Source organism: Mytilus trossulus, chromosome 5 (assembly GCF_036588685.1).
Source record: "Mytilus trossulus isolate FHL-02 chromosome 5, PNRI_Mtr1.1.1.hap1, whole genome shotgun sequence".
Lineage (NCBI taxonomy): Eukaryota > Metazoa > Mollusca > Bivalvia > Mytilida > Mytilidae > Mytilus > Mytilus trossulus.
In genome coordinates this window covers 25,590,046-25,606,323 of record NC_086377.1, presented here as the reverse complement: position 1 = coordinate 25,606,323, position 16,278 = coordinate 25,590,046, and the positions used below count along the sequence as shown (strand labels likewise).

The following is a 16,278-nucleotide window of genomic DNA, read 5'->3' as shown; positions in this document are numbered from 1 at the left end:
CGGAAAACTTTAGTAATTTCCGTATTTTTCGCGCTACGGCACGGCGGACTTGTAGGCAAGCCCGACGAACATCCTGGAAAAAATTTGTCTCGGGGATTACATCTCGCACTCCGATGACAAAAGTTTGGAATATGGTAAATAAAATAAAAGGTAAAAATTCTAAAGCCACTGTAAAACATTTGAAAGACGGCAATAATTTATTAACATCTGAAAAGGATATTGCCAACAAACTTGGTGAAACTTTTGCAAAGTCTTCTTCTTGTAACAACTACAGGGAAGACTTTAAAAAAGTTAAAAAACAAAAAGAAAAAATTAAATTAAACTTTAAATCAAAAAATGGTGAAAATTATAATAAACTATTTTCTCTTGAAGAACTTAAAACATCTCTGTCAAAAGCCCATGATACAGCTTGTGGGCCTGATAATATTCACTACCAACTCTTAAAACACTTGCCAGATTCCTCGCTAGAAGCTCTCTTGCAGCTCATGAATAACATCTGGGAATCTGGTGATTTACCATCAATCTGGAAGCTTGCAACCGTCGTGCCTATTCCAAAACCAAGTAAAGATCATACGGATCCTATTAATTATCGACCAATTGCTCTTACCAGTTGTGTCTGTAAAACACTCGAACGGATGGTCAATGATCGCCTTGTTTGGTTCCTGGAATCCAATGGGCTATTAGCCAATATCCAGTGTGGATTCCGACAGGGTCGCAGTACTCTTGATCATCTTGTTCGATTCGAATCATTTGTCCGTAATGGTTTTGCGAAAAATGAGCATGTGGTGTCGGTCTTTTTCGACCTTGAGAAGGCCTATGATACTGCATGGAAATATGATATTTTAAAAGATCTATTTGATATGGGGTTGAAAGGCAATATGCCTAATTTTATTTCTAATTTTCTCTCTAACAGACAATTTAATGTTAGAGTTAATTCGACCATGTCTGATCTTTATGATCAAGAGATGGGTGTCCCTCAGGGCAGTATTTTATCTGTTACATTATTTAGTCTTAAAATCAACAGCCTTGTTGAAGTTTTAAAAAGTAATATTGAAGGTTCATTGTACGTTGATGATTTTTAGCTCACCTGGCCCGAAGGGCCAAGTGAGCTTTTCCCATCACTTGGCGTCCGGCGTCCGGCGTCGTCGTCCGTCGTCCGTCGTCGTCGTCGTCCGGCGTCGTTAGCTTTTAGAAAAATCTTCTTCTCTGAAACTACTGGGCCAAATTAAACCAAACTTGGCCACAATCATAATTGGAGTATCTAGTTTAAAAAATGTGTGGCGTGACCCGGTCAACAAACCAAGATGGCCGCCACGGCTAAAAATAGAACAATGGGGTAAAATGCAGTTTTTGGCTTATAACTCAAAAACCAAAGCATTTAGAGCAAATCTGACATGGGGTTTAATTGTTTATCAGGTCAAGATCTATCTGCCCTGAAATTTTCAGACGAATCAGACGACCCTTTGTTGGGTTGCTGCCCCTGAATTGGTAATTTTAAGGAAATTTTGCTGTTTTTGGTTATTATCTTGAATATTATTATAGATAGAGATAAACTGTTAACAGCAATAATGTTCATCAAAGTAAGATTAACAAATAAGTCAACATGACCGAAATGGTCAGTTGACCCCTTTAGGAGTTATTGCCCTTTATAGTCAATTTTTTACCATTTTTCGTAAATCTAAGTTATCTTTTACAAAAATCTTCTCCTCTGAAACTTTTGGGCCAAATTAATCCATACTTGGCCACAATCATCATTAGGGTATCTAGTTTAAAAAATGTGTGGCGTGAATCGGTCAGCCAACCAAGATGGCCGCCATGGCTAAAAATAGAACATAGGGGTAAAATGCAGTTTTTGGCTTATAACTCAAAAACCAAAACATTTAGAGCAAATCTGACAGGGGTTTAATTGTTTATCAGGTCAAGATCTATCTGCCCTGATATTTTCAGGGACCCTTTGTTGGGTTGCTGCCCCTGAATTGGTAATTTTAAGGAAATTTTGCTGTTTTTTGTTATTATCTTGAATATTATTATAGATAGAGATAAACTGTAAACATCAATAATGTTCAGCAAAGTAGGATCGACAAATAAGTCAACATAACCAAAATGGTCAATTGACCCCCTAAGGAGTAATTGTCCTTTATAGTCAATTTTTAACACTTTTCATAAAATTGGTAAATTTTTATTAACATTTTCCACTGAAACTACTGGGCCAAGTTCATTATAGATAGAGATAATTGTAAGCAGCAAGACAGTTTATTACAGTAAGATTTACAAACACATCACCATCACCAAAACACAATTTTGTCATGAATCCATCTGCTTCCTTTGTTTAATATTCACATAAACCAAGGTGAGCGACACAGGCTCTTAAGAGCCTCTAGTTTAATATGTTACAGAGGCAAAAATATGAATAACATTGGAAGACAATTACAATTATGTCTTGGAAGAATTGAAAAATGGGCCTCGGAAAATGGTTTTAAATTTTCCACTTCAAAAACGGTCGGGATGCATTTTTGTAACAAAAGAAAATTGCATCTTGATCCAGAACTAACTTTGTACGGCAACCCAATTAAAATGGTTGATGAAACCAAATTTCTTGGTTTACTTTTCGATAAAAAGTTAACCTTTCTACCCCATATCAAAATGTTAAAAGCGAGATGTTTAAAAGCTTTAGATATTTTAAAAGTTGTCGGCAGCACTGACTGGGGTGCTGATCGCAACATTTTACTCAATTTATATAGATCTCTTGTTAGATCTAAACTAGATTATGGCTCTATAGTGTATGGCTCTGCAAGAAAGTCCTACATACAGATTCTCGATGCTGTGCATCACCAAGGTTTGCGTCTCTGTCTTGGCGCATTTAAAACCTCACCAGTTGAGAGTCTGTATGTAGAGGCTGATGAGCACTCACTCACTGACAGACGTTTGAAGCTTGGACTTCAATATGCTGTCAAACTAAAAGCGCATTCAGATAATCCTGCCTACAGCTGTGTTTTTAATCCGATTTATGAAGATATTTTTGCAAAACATGAAAATAAAAGTCCTCCGTTAGGTTTACGTTTAAATCCACATTTAGCTCCTTTTGATTTAAAATCTGTTGCTCAAGTTCAAACTTGCAAATGTCCTCCATGGGAACTTCCCAAACCAAAAATGATATTTGATCTCCGTGAACACAATAAAAATAAAACAAATCCTCTTTTAATTCAGCAACACTATGCTGAAATTAAAGCCGATTATCTCGATTTTTCAACTGTCTATACTGATGGATCAAAAGATGGTGATAGAGTTGCATCTGCTGCTGTCTTCAGGGACAGAGCTGCAACCCTCCGTTTGCCATCTGATGCATCCATCTTTACTGCTGAAGCAGAAGCAATAATTTTGGCTTTGACATTTATTGCTTCTTCAGATAAATCCAAATTTATTATATGTTCGGATTCACTTTCATGCTTACAAGCTATACGAAATACTAAAATTAAAAACCGAACAATCCTGAAAATTTTATATGTAATGAGGAATTTAAAAATTCTTCTGAAAGAAATAATATTTCTATGGGTTCCAAGTCATGTTGGAATCCTTGGAAACACAGCTGTAGACCTTGAGGCAAAGAATGCCCTTGGTGACCCTCTATCTAAGTGTGATATACCATATACTGATTTTAAATCTAATATTAGAGAATATGTTTTTAATATATTGAAAAATAAATGGAGTAAAAAAGACGATAATAAATTGCATGAAATTAAACCTAATTTAGGCAAACCTTTTGATAATATTATGTGCAGAAAAGATCAGTGTGTTATTACTAGATGTCGTATTGGTCATACTAGAATAACACACGAGTATCGTTTAAAAAATGAAGATGAACCACAATGTGTGCCTTGCAACTGCAAGTATACTATTAAACATGTTTTAATTAATTGTATTGACTTTGCTGATATTCGTAAGAAGCATTTCAATGTCAATAATATGTATGATTTATTTAATAATGTTCCATTTACAAATATTGTTGCATTTTTAAAAGAAATTGGAATTTATTATAAAATATAAAAATGTTATATTTAAATCGATTTTAATTTTTATCACGTTATTTTACTGTTGATTTTTATTTGTATATAATCAATTTGCTTTAGTCAAGAATGTTAGTGTATTGAAGGACCTTTTGTCTTATTTTAAAAATATGCTTTAAATTGTAAAAATATTCGAATTAGCTCTCGCCGCGATATAGCCTTTTTGTGCTAATGCGGCGTAAAGCATTAATGATATTTGATCTCCGTGAACACAATAAAAATAAAACAAATCCTCTTTTAATTCAGCAACACTATGCTGAAATTAAAGCCGATTATCTCGATTTTTCAACTGTCTATACTGATGGATCAAAAGATGGTGATAGAGTTGCATCTGCTGCTGTCTTCAGGGACAGAGCTGCAACCCTCCGTTTGCCATCTGATGCATCCATCTTTACTGCTGAAGCAGAAGCAATAATTTTGGCTTTGAAATTTATTGCTTCTTCAGATAAATCCAAATTTATTATATGTTCGGATTCACTTTCATGCTTACAAGCTATACGAAATACTAAAATTAAAAACCCAACAATCCTGAAAATTTTATATGTAATGAGGAATTTAAAAATTCTTCTGAAAGAAATAATATTTCTATGGGTTCCAAGTCATGTTGGAATCCTTGGAAACACAGCTGTAGACCTTGAGGCAAAGAATGCCCTTGGTGACCCTCTATCTAAGTGTGATATACCATATACTGATTTTAAATCTAATATTAGAGAATATGTTTTTAATATATTGAAAAATAAATGGAGTAAAAAAGACGATAATAAATTGCATGAAATTAAACCTAATTTAGGCAAACCTTTTGATAATATTATGTGCAGAAAAGATCAGTGTGTTATTACTAGATGTCGTATTGGTCATACTAGAATAACACACGAGTATCGTTTAAAAAATGAAGATGAACCACAATGTGTGCCTTGCAACTGCAAGTATACTATTAAACATGTTTTAATTAATTGTATTGACTTTGCTGATATTCGTAAGAAGCATTTCAATGTCAATAATATGTATGATTTATTTAATAATGTTCCATTTACAAATATTGTTGCATTTTTAAAAGAAATTGGAATTTATTATAAAATATAAAAATGTTATATTTAAATCGATTTTAATTTTTATCACGTTATTTTACTGTTGATTTTTATTTGTATATAATCAATTTGCTTTAGTCAAGAATTTTAGTGTATTGAAGGACCTTTTGTCTTATTTTAAAAATATGCTTTAAATTGTAAAAATATTCGAATTAGCTCTCGCCGCGATATAGCCTTTTTGTGCTAATGCGGCGTAAAGCAACCAACAATCAATCAATCAATCAATGTATTATGATGATCGATATTTGACTTGTTTTCAAAAGAAACTTAAAAATATAAATAAAAGGGATGCCTTTTTCCATAAAAAAAAAAAGAAGATGTGGTATGATTGCCAATGAGACAACTATCCACAAAAGACCAAAATGACACAAACTGTTAGTTTCCTGAATAAACATGTTGCGTAGACTTTTAACATACAAAGTAACCAATAAATTAGTTGCTTGGATTTTAAGATTATGCAGCCGACTACTAGCTAACTCTTGATTTCAATGAAAAATAGCTAATTAAGCGATAACACATTGAAAGAGATAATTTTTGTGAAATATGAAGGGAAGATTAACGATTTCTTAGTACAAGTTATATTTTGGTAAATCTTCATAAAACAAAATGTTTGCAAGACAACTCCAGGCATTTATTCCATCCGGGTTATATGTTTGGTAAATCTTCATAAAACAAAATGTGTGCAAGACAGTTTCAATCAGTTATTCCATCCGAGTTATATTTTGGTAAATCTTCATCAAACAAAATATGGACGAGACAATTTCAGGCAGTTATTTCACCATTTTTTCAACTCATTAGTGGATAATTTGCAAGTATCACGGACTACAGGATTTAAATATAAATACAGTACCTACAATATCCATCTGTCATTTGATTGGACGAAACATCTATATTTTGATTCGTAAACCATTCATTTATACGTTATCACAATTACAAAGTTCGTTCATTGTTTTCTAAAAGAAAAACATTAATCAAAGACTAGCTTGCTTCAAATCGTTATGTCATTGGTTGCGACATACACATGCAATCGTAATGACTGTTTGCTTCATTTTATATCTTCACATCATTGTTATCGCTTTCATGTGCACTTACATTTCATGAATTGTATTCTATAGTCTATTGTTATGCGTTTACTTTTCTACATTGGCTAGAGGTATAGGGGAGGGTTTAGATCTCACAAACATGTTTAACCCCGCCGCATTTTTGCGCCTGTCCCAAGTCAGGAGCCTCTGGCCTTAGTTAGTCTTGTATTATTTTAATTTTAGTTTCTTGTGTAAAATTTGGAAATAAGTATAGCGTTCATTATCACTGGACTAGTATATATTTGTTTAGGGGCCAGCTGAAGGACGCCTCCGGGTGGGGGATTTTTCGATACATTGAAGACCTGTTGGTGACCTTCTGCTGTTGTTTTTTATTTGGTCGGGTTGTTGTCTCTTTGACACATTCCCCATTTCCATTCTCAATTTTATTTTTATAGTAAAAAATTACATATTTTATCACGCGTGTCTCGGAAACTACATATTGAAGCACCCTCAAATTTATTAGGAATCTTTATGTGTGTATGCTATGCAATGTGAACCGTTTCTACATGCATTCCTCGTTAAGTAACTATTATTTAAAATATATTATCTCAATGCATCGAGTATGATACGATAATCATTCATTCGAGACTGGAAAGTTAACATTTTAAATTTTAAACGCAAGGTTCACCGAGAATTTTAAATATTTAAAATTCAAATGTCGAGAGTGGTTATATATCATATTACATGAGATTTGGTGCTGGAATCTGTTCCTCAAATAAATGTCAAACATTAAACGTTTTCGTATTCCTTATTTTCGAAATGATCAGAAAAAATATATGTGTTCTTTGTATGTGATATCATATTTTATAATAATTTATGATGAAAATATGTTCGTACACTATATATAGCTATTTGAAGAAAAAAACTTTATATCAAAGAGAAACCTTTTTCAAAATCTCACTGGCTGGATATTTTTTCATTGATTTTTATTGAAGGAATGACGGTAATATTTTTGTTGTCTATGAAAAAATAACATAAAAAATTTGGTGCCCACTGAATAACGCGCGAAGCATGTGCACCACATTTTTTACGTTGTTTCGAAAAGACAGAAAAAATATTAGTCATTTCTTATAATTTAATTCTAAATTCCATTCTAAACCGTAGAAAACCATGACAAAACATTGATGACGTCACGGATACATAACTAAATTATGTCTATGGGCTCATAACAAAATAACGCAAACCAATCAGAAGACGCATTACATCCAAAATTAAATTATAATGATATGTTTAATATACATTGAAGAAAACAATGTTTTGACGACTGGTTGAAATATGACACCTACACTAATTACTTTGAATTTACTAAAATTGTTTTATATCTATCAACTTTTTTTTTTTGTCAATTTCAGATACTTAAACGATAATGATTTAACAACAGTATCAGCCAATCTTTTTGATTCAACGATCAGTTTGGAGGAATTGTGCGTATGGTTTAAATTAGCTATTGTTTTGGGTAAAGTCAACCATGTCGGATTTATAACTCACGAGATCGATGTCCCTCACGTGGTATTGTTTTCTGTGTCACTATTTCATTTTGGATAATAAGCCTTATTGAAGTTTTTTTAAAAAGATAAATTGAAGGTTCATTGCACGTTGGTCTGCCATATACCTAATATAGATCAATATATTACTATTAGAGAATCTATTTTAAATTTATTGAACAATTATTTGAGTGAATAGGTTATAATTCATTACTTGGAATGACCTGAATACACGTTAGTTATCCTTGCAGCAACTCTGAGAGGGGTTCATATGTGACCTGTTACAAGGCTAAATGTCCCTATCCAATATATATTCATTTTCCGTGGCAGCCTTAAGTTCTCCAAGCTTAATCCCGGACTCCTCTTTTGCAGAACCTACATGTTGGATTTACTTATAAATTGTCCTGAATATGCATGAAATATTTGTCAATGACATTTACTAATCAATCGATCAATTAATCTCTTTCAAAGTGTATGTTGTTCAAGTTATATATGACCTCAACTTTCATTCTATGGTTTTCTATATTAAATCCACGAGGTTTTTACTCTGTTAGATATTTGTCTTAACAAGCAACCACATAACAATTTTTGACTCTAGCGTCTTCTTTTTGAAACATGTGCTGTGTTTGCATATGGTGGCAACAAACGTAAAGTTACATACTGTATTAAATAGAAACGCGGTTAAAAAATATATTACAACACTTTAGGAGGTACCCAACACTTTCACTAAAATTAATTTGACTCGTTCAATTTTCATAATATTTGTAAAATTATTTACTTTGACCCTTTAACAAAAATATGATAAATTTAAAAAAAATTAACCGTTTTGTCAGAAAAATTACACTGGTTATATAGCAGTTTTTCAAACATCAATTTTGATCACTGCGAAGCTTAATACTCCTTGTACAACACAACGTAATTAAAACAGTTTACAGAGTTATCTCCCTGTAGTGTTAGGTACCACATTAAGTTATTAATCATTCATTTTAGAACATTACATGGAAACCCGCTGATTTGTTGTACCATGCTAGATTTGATTGAATGGACTAAAAATCAAACCAAGTTGAAGCTTTTTACTGGAACATGCCATGATTTTAACGCACCTGTTGACATCAACAGCTTCAATTCAACAAAGTGTCCAGGTAAATATACAATATTTTAAGGTGCATGGCAATTAAGGTCCAATTTGGATATCCTAATTGGTCCAAACTGTCGATGCATATTTCTTCTTAAACATTTTACAAGTTTTGACACGTCACAATAAATACTTCCATTAACTGATATGATGTAAAACACTTTAATACAGTAGACTGGTTATTGGTATTCGAAGAAACAGTTGAGACGACAGAAATAATAGTTTAAGACATTATCATTATTAATAAGAAGGCGAGATGTAACGAAATATGCCAGTTTGATGATTTGCCTCGATAGCCGATACATTAAGGGGCATTCAAATATTCAAACAACACGTTGAACTAATATGTTGGAATTTTATTTTATTGACGATCTATGGTGCCCATTCATTACCTTTAGTGTTAACGAAATTATAAATTTTATAACTATAGCGGAGTATAAAACTTCAGCCTTTACTCCATTGTAATCATATGAGAAGTTAGACCCTTTTTAAATGATTTTTATAGTTTGTTCTTATCATGTACTGTTACACTAATGTCCAAGGTTATCGGGAGTGTTGGTGTCGTCAAACTAGTTGAAATAATCTTATTTTACATACCAGGATTGAAATTTTGTATTTGCACCAGACGAGCTTACGTCTACAAAAGATTCATCAATGACGCTCCAATGAAAAATGTTTAAATGGACAAATAAAGTACAAAGTTGAAGATCATTGCGGATATAACAACGATCATTAACGGTTTTCCAAAAACAGCTACGGTAAAAGAGGGACAAAAGATACCAGAGGAACAGTCAAACTCATAAATCGAAAATAAACTGACAACGCCATGGCTAAAAATGAAAAGGACAAACAGACAAACAATGGTACAAATGACACGACAAAGAAAACTAAAGAATAAACAACACAAACTCCACCAAAAACTAGTGGGTGCCACCCGTCGTGTTGCTTATGAGATAACAAATCCGGTAAATAGTCTAATTCGGTAGGTCACATTTATGAAAGGGAAGGGGATTGTTGTTACGACGTACGACACATATCCGATATCATTTGTGAAACAGTTATTCCATAACGGTCAACTAACTCGTGATGACGTCCGTAAAATTTACGAAGAGATGATTTCAGCTTCACCATTTGGAACTCTTGGTTAAATAGATTCCTCTTCAGCAACAACCCTCTAACAATAAAATCATGATAGGAAATGCAAGAACGGGAATATCGTATCAATTGGGAGATGTACACACCGTATCGAGGTGCTGCTGGAATGTTGCTACTCAGAATTGGAAAATTCACAATTGGAAAGCTGAAATCATCTCTTTTGACGTAAAGTTTTGGTTTCAATCGACCCTCATTGTCAATTTCTAGATGTAAGTATATAACGGTTTCCTAAAAGTGAAAGGGTCGAACCCTTTCATTAATTTTAACATTATTCATATTTCACAATAAGCATATATTTGATGTTGTAATTATTTTGAATATCATGTTAGTTTAACAACGACATTTGAAGGGATTAGCAAACAAAATAAATATGTGTTTACCTATAAAAACCAAAAATGGTATTTATCATTCTAAAGTCTGCAGTTTGAAGTGTTTTGTAAAGCAGTTGCAATTCAAAACGAGAAATTCCTACGCTTGGTATAGAAAGTATTTATTTTATATGAGTTTCTTTCGAAAATTAATAGAATAACAAAAATAATCGAATGCACGAAAAATAAACACTCTTTTCAGCTTTTTGTTTAAACAAAATAATACGTATTAAAGTCGTTAGCTTGCTTGCTTATTTATGCATACTCATGTTCTTTATATTTACACCTACATTCTTGGATGAAAATTCTAATTTTTTAATTATGATTAAACTGATAACCTGTGTTTAATGGTGACCAACCATGTTGTCACATGGCCTCAAATGAGGTATAAACACATAATTAGCGTTCCCAGTGCGGTGATGTATAATAGTGCAAATTTAATAAAATTTAATTATTTCCAAGAAATGTTAATTACGTAGGAGCTAACTTATGAAAAGAAGTTATTCAAAATAGTTTACACGAATCTGCATGTGTTTATCTTTTAATACACAAAAGTGAAAATATGTCTACCCAGGAGGGAAGTAATGTTGTACAAACAAATCGTTGACTAAGTGTCTGAGATTTGGACCTTAGTTTTTTTTATTCCAGGAATAGATTACCTTAGTCGTATCTGACACAACTTTTGATAATTTGTTATCCTCAATGCTCTTCAACTTTGTACTTATTTGGCTATATAACTATTTTGACATGAGCGTCACTGATGAGTCTTATGTAGACGAAACGCGCGTCTGGTGTTCTGAATTATAATCCTGGTACCTTTTATCCCTAAAAGTATCATATTTACATTATGAAGGTATGAGTCTTATACGTATACAAATTGACCCAGTGATAGGAAGCTTACAACACAATGTCGTTAAAAATTCACCAAAATTGTATCAAATGCACTTAAATATAAGATAATGAAAATCATATGTCAATAAGTTTAAATAAGGTAAACATTGAACCTTTTCAAAGGTTCACAAATGTAGAATTCATTACGCAGACGTCTTTGATAATAATGGTTTTTATTCTCCTTCTCTAAAAGCTGATGGCGAATGGGGATCTTGGATGACTACGCCATGTTCTACCACCTGTGGAAACGGTTTTATAAATCGGAAAAGAATATGTGATAGCCCAGCACCTTCTGAAGGCGGACAGATGTGTGTTGGTCATAATATAGAATACCTTAATGTTTGTAACTTAGGGAATTGTCCAGGTAAATTTTTAAGAGATTGAAGAATTTTTTGTAGAGAGTAACATATTCCTTCATATAAAAAAATACATTTCTTTAAATGAGAACGTAAACACATCTTGAAAAAAAATATTGAAAAAAGACGGATGAAAATTATAAATTATGTCATTTGTTAAGGCAAGAAATAAGAGAGGCACAGCGAACAGAAATTTTTTCAACGAATATAACGTTTGTATATTACGCACCCGATTATGATCGACTCGTTTTTGTTAATCCCTTAAGGGTGACCGGGAACTGAAATATGGTCACTTGGTCTTCTTCCGACCGTCAGTAAAAAGTTTGCCAAAGAGGGGCGTTCGTTGGGCTGTTCATGCATCAAGTTTGCAGCCATGTCCGGTCAGAATGGGGACATTATATCCGATGCCTCTTGTAAAGAGAGTGTTACGCTCTTTGCACGTTAGAAAACCTTGCAGCAACTCTTTCAGGGGTCCGTAGTTGGCCTGTTTCTAAACAAAATATTCCTGTCCCTATGCAATATACCCTCGTTTTCCGCGGTCAAAATTTCCCTAACCTTCATCCCGGATGGCCTCTTTTTTTTTACAAAATTGACGTATTGTATTTATTGCTAATTTGTTCTTGTCCTGAAAAGCATGACATATTTGATTATGGACGTTACGCAACAATCCATCAATCAATCGTTTTTGTTAACTAATAGTTTATTTATTTTATTATTTTGAGGATGAACTACGAACATAACTAGTCCATCTATTCCCTTCGAAGATATTTTTGTCAAAGTTAAGAAATATAATAAAGCACATAAAAGTTAACATCAATAATTTAAACTATTTAAGTATTATAGTATAATATATGACAGTTGACGGGCAATGGAGCTCTTGGTCATCTATACCATGCTCTGTCTCCTGTGGGGATGGTATTGAACAAAGAATTAGAAGCTGTGACAACCCAAAGCCTTCTGACGATGGAAAAGAGTGTGTTGGGCCTAGTATGGAGTCACTAACGTGTAACTTAGGACAATGTCAAGGTACTAGTACTTTTATTTTTTTAGAATAGTAAATTATTTAAATTGTTATACATTTGTCATTTCGGGGCGTGTTATAGCTGACTATACGGAATGGGTTTTCTTCTTTGTTGGAGGGGTACGGTGACGTATAATTGTTAATTTCTTTTTACGTTTGGTCTTGTGGAGAAGTGTATTTTTGGCAATCATACCACATCTTCTTATATTGTCTACCTATTTTTTTTAAAGTTGATGGCGAATGGGGTTCTTGGATGACTACGCCATGTTCTACCACCTGTGGAAACGGTTCTATATATCGCAAAAGAATATGTGATAGCCCAGCACCTTCTGAAGGTGGACAGATGTGTGTTGGTGATAATATGGAATACCTTAATGCTTGTAACTTAAGGAATTGTCCAGGTAGATAGATTTTTTAGAGATGGAAGAACTTTTTGTAGAGAGTTATATATTCCTTCATATAAAACAAAAAAAAATGCATTCAATTTCTAATTGAGACCGTTAAGCCATAGATTTTACCCCCCAAAAAATGTAGAAAAAAATTGTATGAACAGTTCAATTTGAACAGTCAGTTAGCGTTATTGTACATTCTGTCATTTAGACAGAAAAAAAAGAAGACTCTAAACGAATTTAACGTTAGTATTTTACTCACTCAATAATGATTGACCGACCCGTGTTTGTTTCATTAGTTTATTCTTTTTATGTAGATAATGAACTACTAACATTCATGTAACTATGCCATCAATTCACTTAAAAGAAAGTTTTGCCAAAGCTTAAAAAGATAAAATTGTACATAAAAGTTAACGTACATAAATAAAACCCAGTACTCTTCATTACAGTTGACGGTCAATGGAGCTCATGGTCGTGTACGTCATGCTCTGTATCATGTGGGGTCGGTATTAAACACAGAGTAAGAAGCTGTGACAACCCGAAGCCTTCTGACGATGGAAAATATTGTGTTGGACCTAGTATTGAGTCAGTGATATGTAACTTAGGAAAATGTCGAGGTACTTTTATTTTTTAGAAGTGTGGATTATTGAAATTGATATTATAAACTCATAAATGCTATGCTTACATTTTATATTAAATTGAATACATTTTGAATATGTCAGAATGTAGCTAGAATAATCCATGAATTCCCTACTTGCTTTGAAGGGGTTTTTTTTCTATTTAAGTGACGCATACCATTGGGTACTGTAAACTGATATTTCTAATATGAGTTTATTGCCATAATTATATATCAATTTTACTTTCGGATGACGGCCCAGAAAAAGACATAGAAGTTTTGTTCCTCTTGCTGCGTAAAATAATAATCAAATGAAAGATGTACTTTTGTATGTATATTGCTTCAAACATGAGCTTCGTCTGATAGAAATCGATCTTATGCAAATGAATATCAATACATGTACAGGTTAACTTATTTCTGGTTCAAAATTGACAAAATCTCTATGCAAAGTCTGTGGTTAAAACATCCCAACAAAATCAGCCCATGCAGGACAGAAAGCATATTTGTTCTCTGCTATGCCCAAAATAAATTGAAATCATGTATAATTGATGATATGGGTTTAAAAAGTCAGAATTGGATCAATCGGAAGGATTTCTCCTGCAAATGAGATATATCAACAAACTTATAGTTTTGTAATAGGACTCCTTATGATAAGCAAAGGAGATTGATGAATTAAAGCATTATAAATTATACTGATCAAGTAACAGCTCTGATAGAAATAAGACTAGACATGTAAATTGCCTAATTTAGAAATATAGCTTAATATTTGATGCCGACTATTAATGCAGTTAATATGAATCTTTATAACGAATACCATTGCATATACCAATGCATTTATATAACTCAGATATATTCATCAAATACAAACGCAAGACGTTGTAAGCAACGACTCATTGTGGATAGCAATTTGAGATTGTTTTTATTGAAATATATTTTGACCATATGTTTGTTTAGATTTGGTTTCTTTTATACAACAGTTATTGTTATCTTCATTAAGTTTATTGTATTTTCAGCATCTTGCAAAGAAGCCGACAAAAAAGCAGGTAACTACTTTTCAATAAAACTGTAATGGTCATATTTTAAGCCACATGTTTACTTTTACTACATTCGAAACCTTAGTGTTACTGCAGATTGATTTCCCTTTGGGCTATTACGTGGCTGTCATTTTTTTATTGGTGGAAGAAGCCAAAATACCAGAAAAAAATACCGACCTTCAATGTGAAAACTGACGATCCTACTAGTCAACCAAGATTGTAGTCTAGTGCGCCTGCATGACTGTATCCATATGACATTTAAGGTAGATTGATGGTATACCGCCATCTTGGATTGAAAAATCACAGTACAAAATCGGTCTAGTTATTTGCCCAAATCAGCAAATTTCGAAACAGATTTGCAATTTTATGGTTAGACTGTTTTTTTATATAAAGAAAACTTGTTAATTTATTGTATTATTCAAAATATTCTAACAAATATTTACCTTTTTGGTTTTTAAAATCATTTTTTGCAAATGAGCCATTTAAGGGGAGATAACTCTTTTATTACATAATTTATACTAGGAAATAGGATTTTTTTTAATTTTTACTTTTGGCAACAAAACAAGTTCGGGGACACCATGTTTTCTTTTTATTTTCTTAAAGCATATTAGGAAACCTATCTTCTCACAATTTATTTCAAAATTCTATCTCATAGAACTTTTTTTATGCACTCTTATGTGTTTTTCCATGAACAAACTAACCAAATTTTGACAATTTTTAACGACTCATAGCTTGAAAAATAGCACGGTGACCCATACTTTTTTGTTATATTTTTGAAAAAAGCATAGTAAAATCTTCATTTTGGCAAATTATAAAAAAATTCTGTCTCAAAAAACATTTACTTATGATCTACCTTAATGTTCATCTTTTGTGTGTTTTTTTTTTCACATTTATGATTGATTGATTGATTGTTGGTATTTCCACGTCACTATTTATTATTCGCAAATATTTTGTGACGGCCAGTTTGTATTGGTAGAAGAAGCTGGAGTATTCGGCAAAAACCACGGACCTTCTAAAGGAAAACTGACAATGCTAGTCAATGTAGGTTAAGTGCAACCGCAAGAGCACGGTTCGAATCCAAAACCTCCGTGTTGATTGGCAAGTGATTACAGTAATATAACGTCATAAGCTACATGACCACCGGGACCGCCTTAGCATTTAAATGATATTATTATACGTCAATATGGTGCTGCTCTTATGGGTTAAAAAAACACCGGTTAGTTTTAAATTATCCTATTTTTTTCTTCATAGAACGACAAAAGAAAAAAGCAGGAAAATGGAGAAGAAATTACAGAAGACAATTGCATTAAAGACAAAATGTGTGTTGAACATGGATTAGTGGGATACTGCAAGAATATTTTTTTTTCCTTTTCTTTTTAAGACTAGCGGGAATTTTGATTATTTGAGTCGCTTCTTATTCAAATTTGTGTAAATCGTTTCTCATGCGTTTTCTAACATTTCTTCAACTATACTGTTTGGTTTTGGTGACATAATTTGTATAAAATACTGTTTTTATACACTCATACATTATATTTTGAATTTATTTATAGACAATATTATAATTAGGCTATGTAGTAATGTGTTCTGAGATAATT

General features: G+C 32.6%; 1 protein-coding gene across 1 annotated transcript in view; it reads left to right on the top strand.

The window, feature by feature from the left end:
• The window catches only part of LOC134717784 (slit homolog 1 protein-like), a 59,358-nt gene that overhangs the window by 17,849 nt on the left and 25,231 nt on the right, over positions 1-16,278 (top strand). Inside the window, exons 9-15 of the mRNA XM_063580278.1 lie at positions 7,587-7,658; positions 8,709-8,860; positions 11,461-11,631; positions 12,482-12,649; positions 12,875-13,045; positions 13,483-13,650; positions 14,663-14,692. Of these exons, the coding sequence (XP_063436348.1) occupies positions 7,587-7,658; positions 8,709-8,860; positions 11,461-11,631; positions 12,482-12,649; positions 12,875-13,045; positions 13,483-13,650; positions 14,663-14,692 (932 nt within the window). The remainder of the gene's footprint in view (positions 1-7,586; positions 7,659-8,708; positions 8,861-11,460; positions 11,632-12,481; positions 12,650-12,874; positions 13,046-13,482; positions 13,651-14,662; positions 14,693-16,278) is intronic.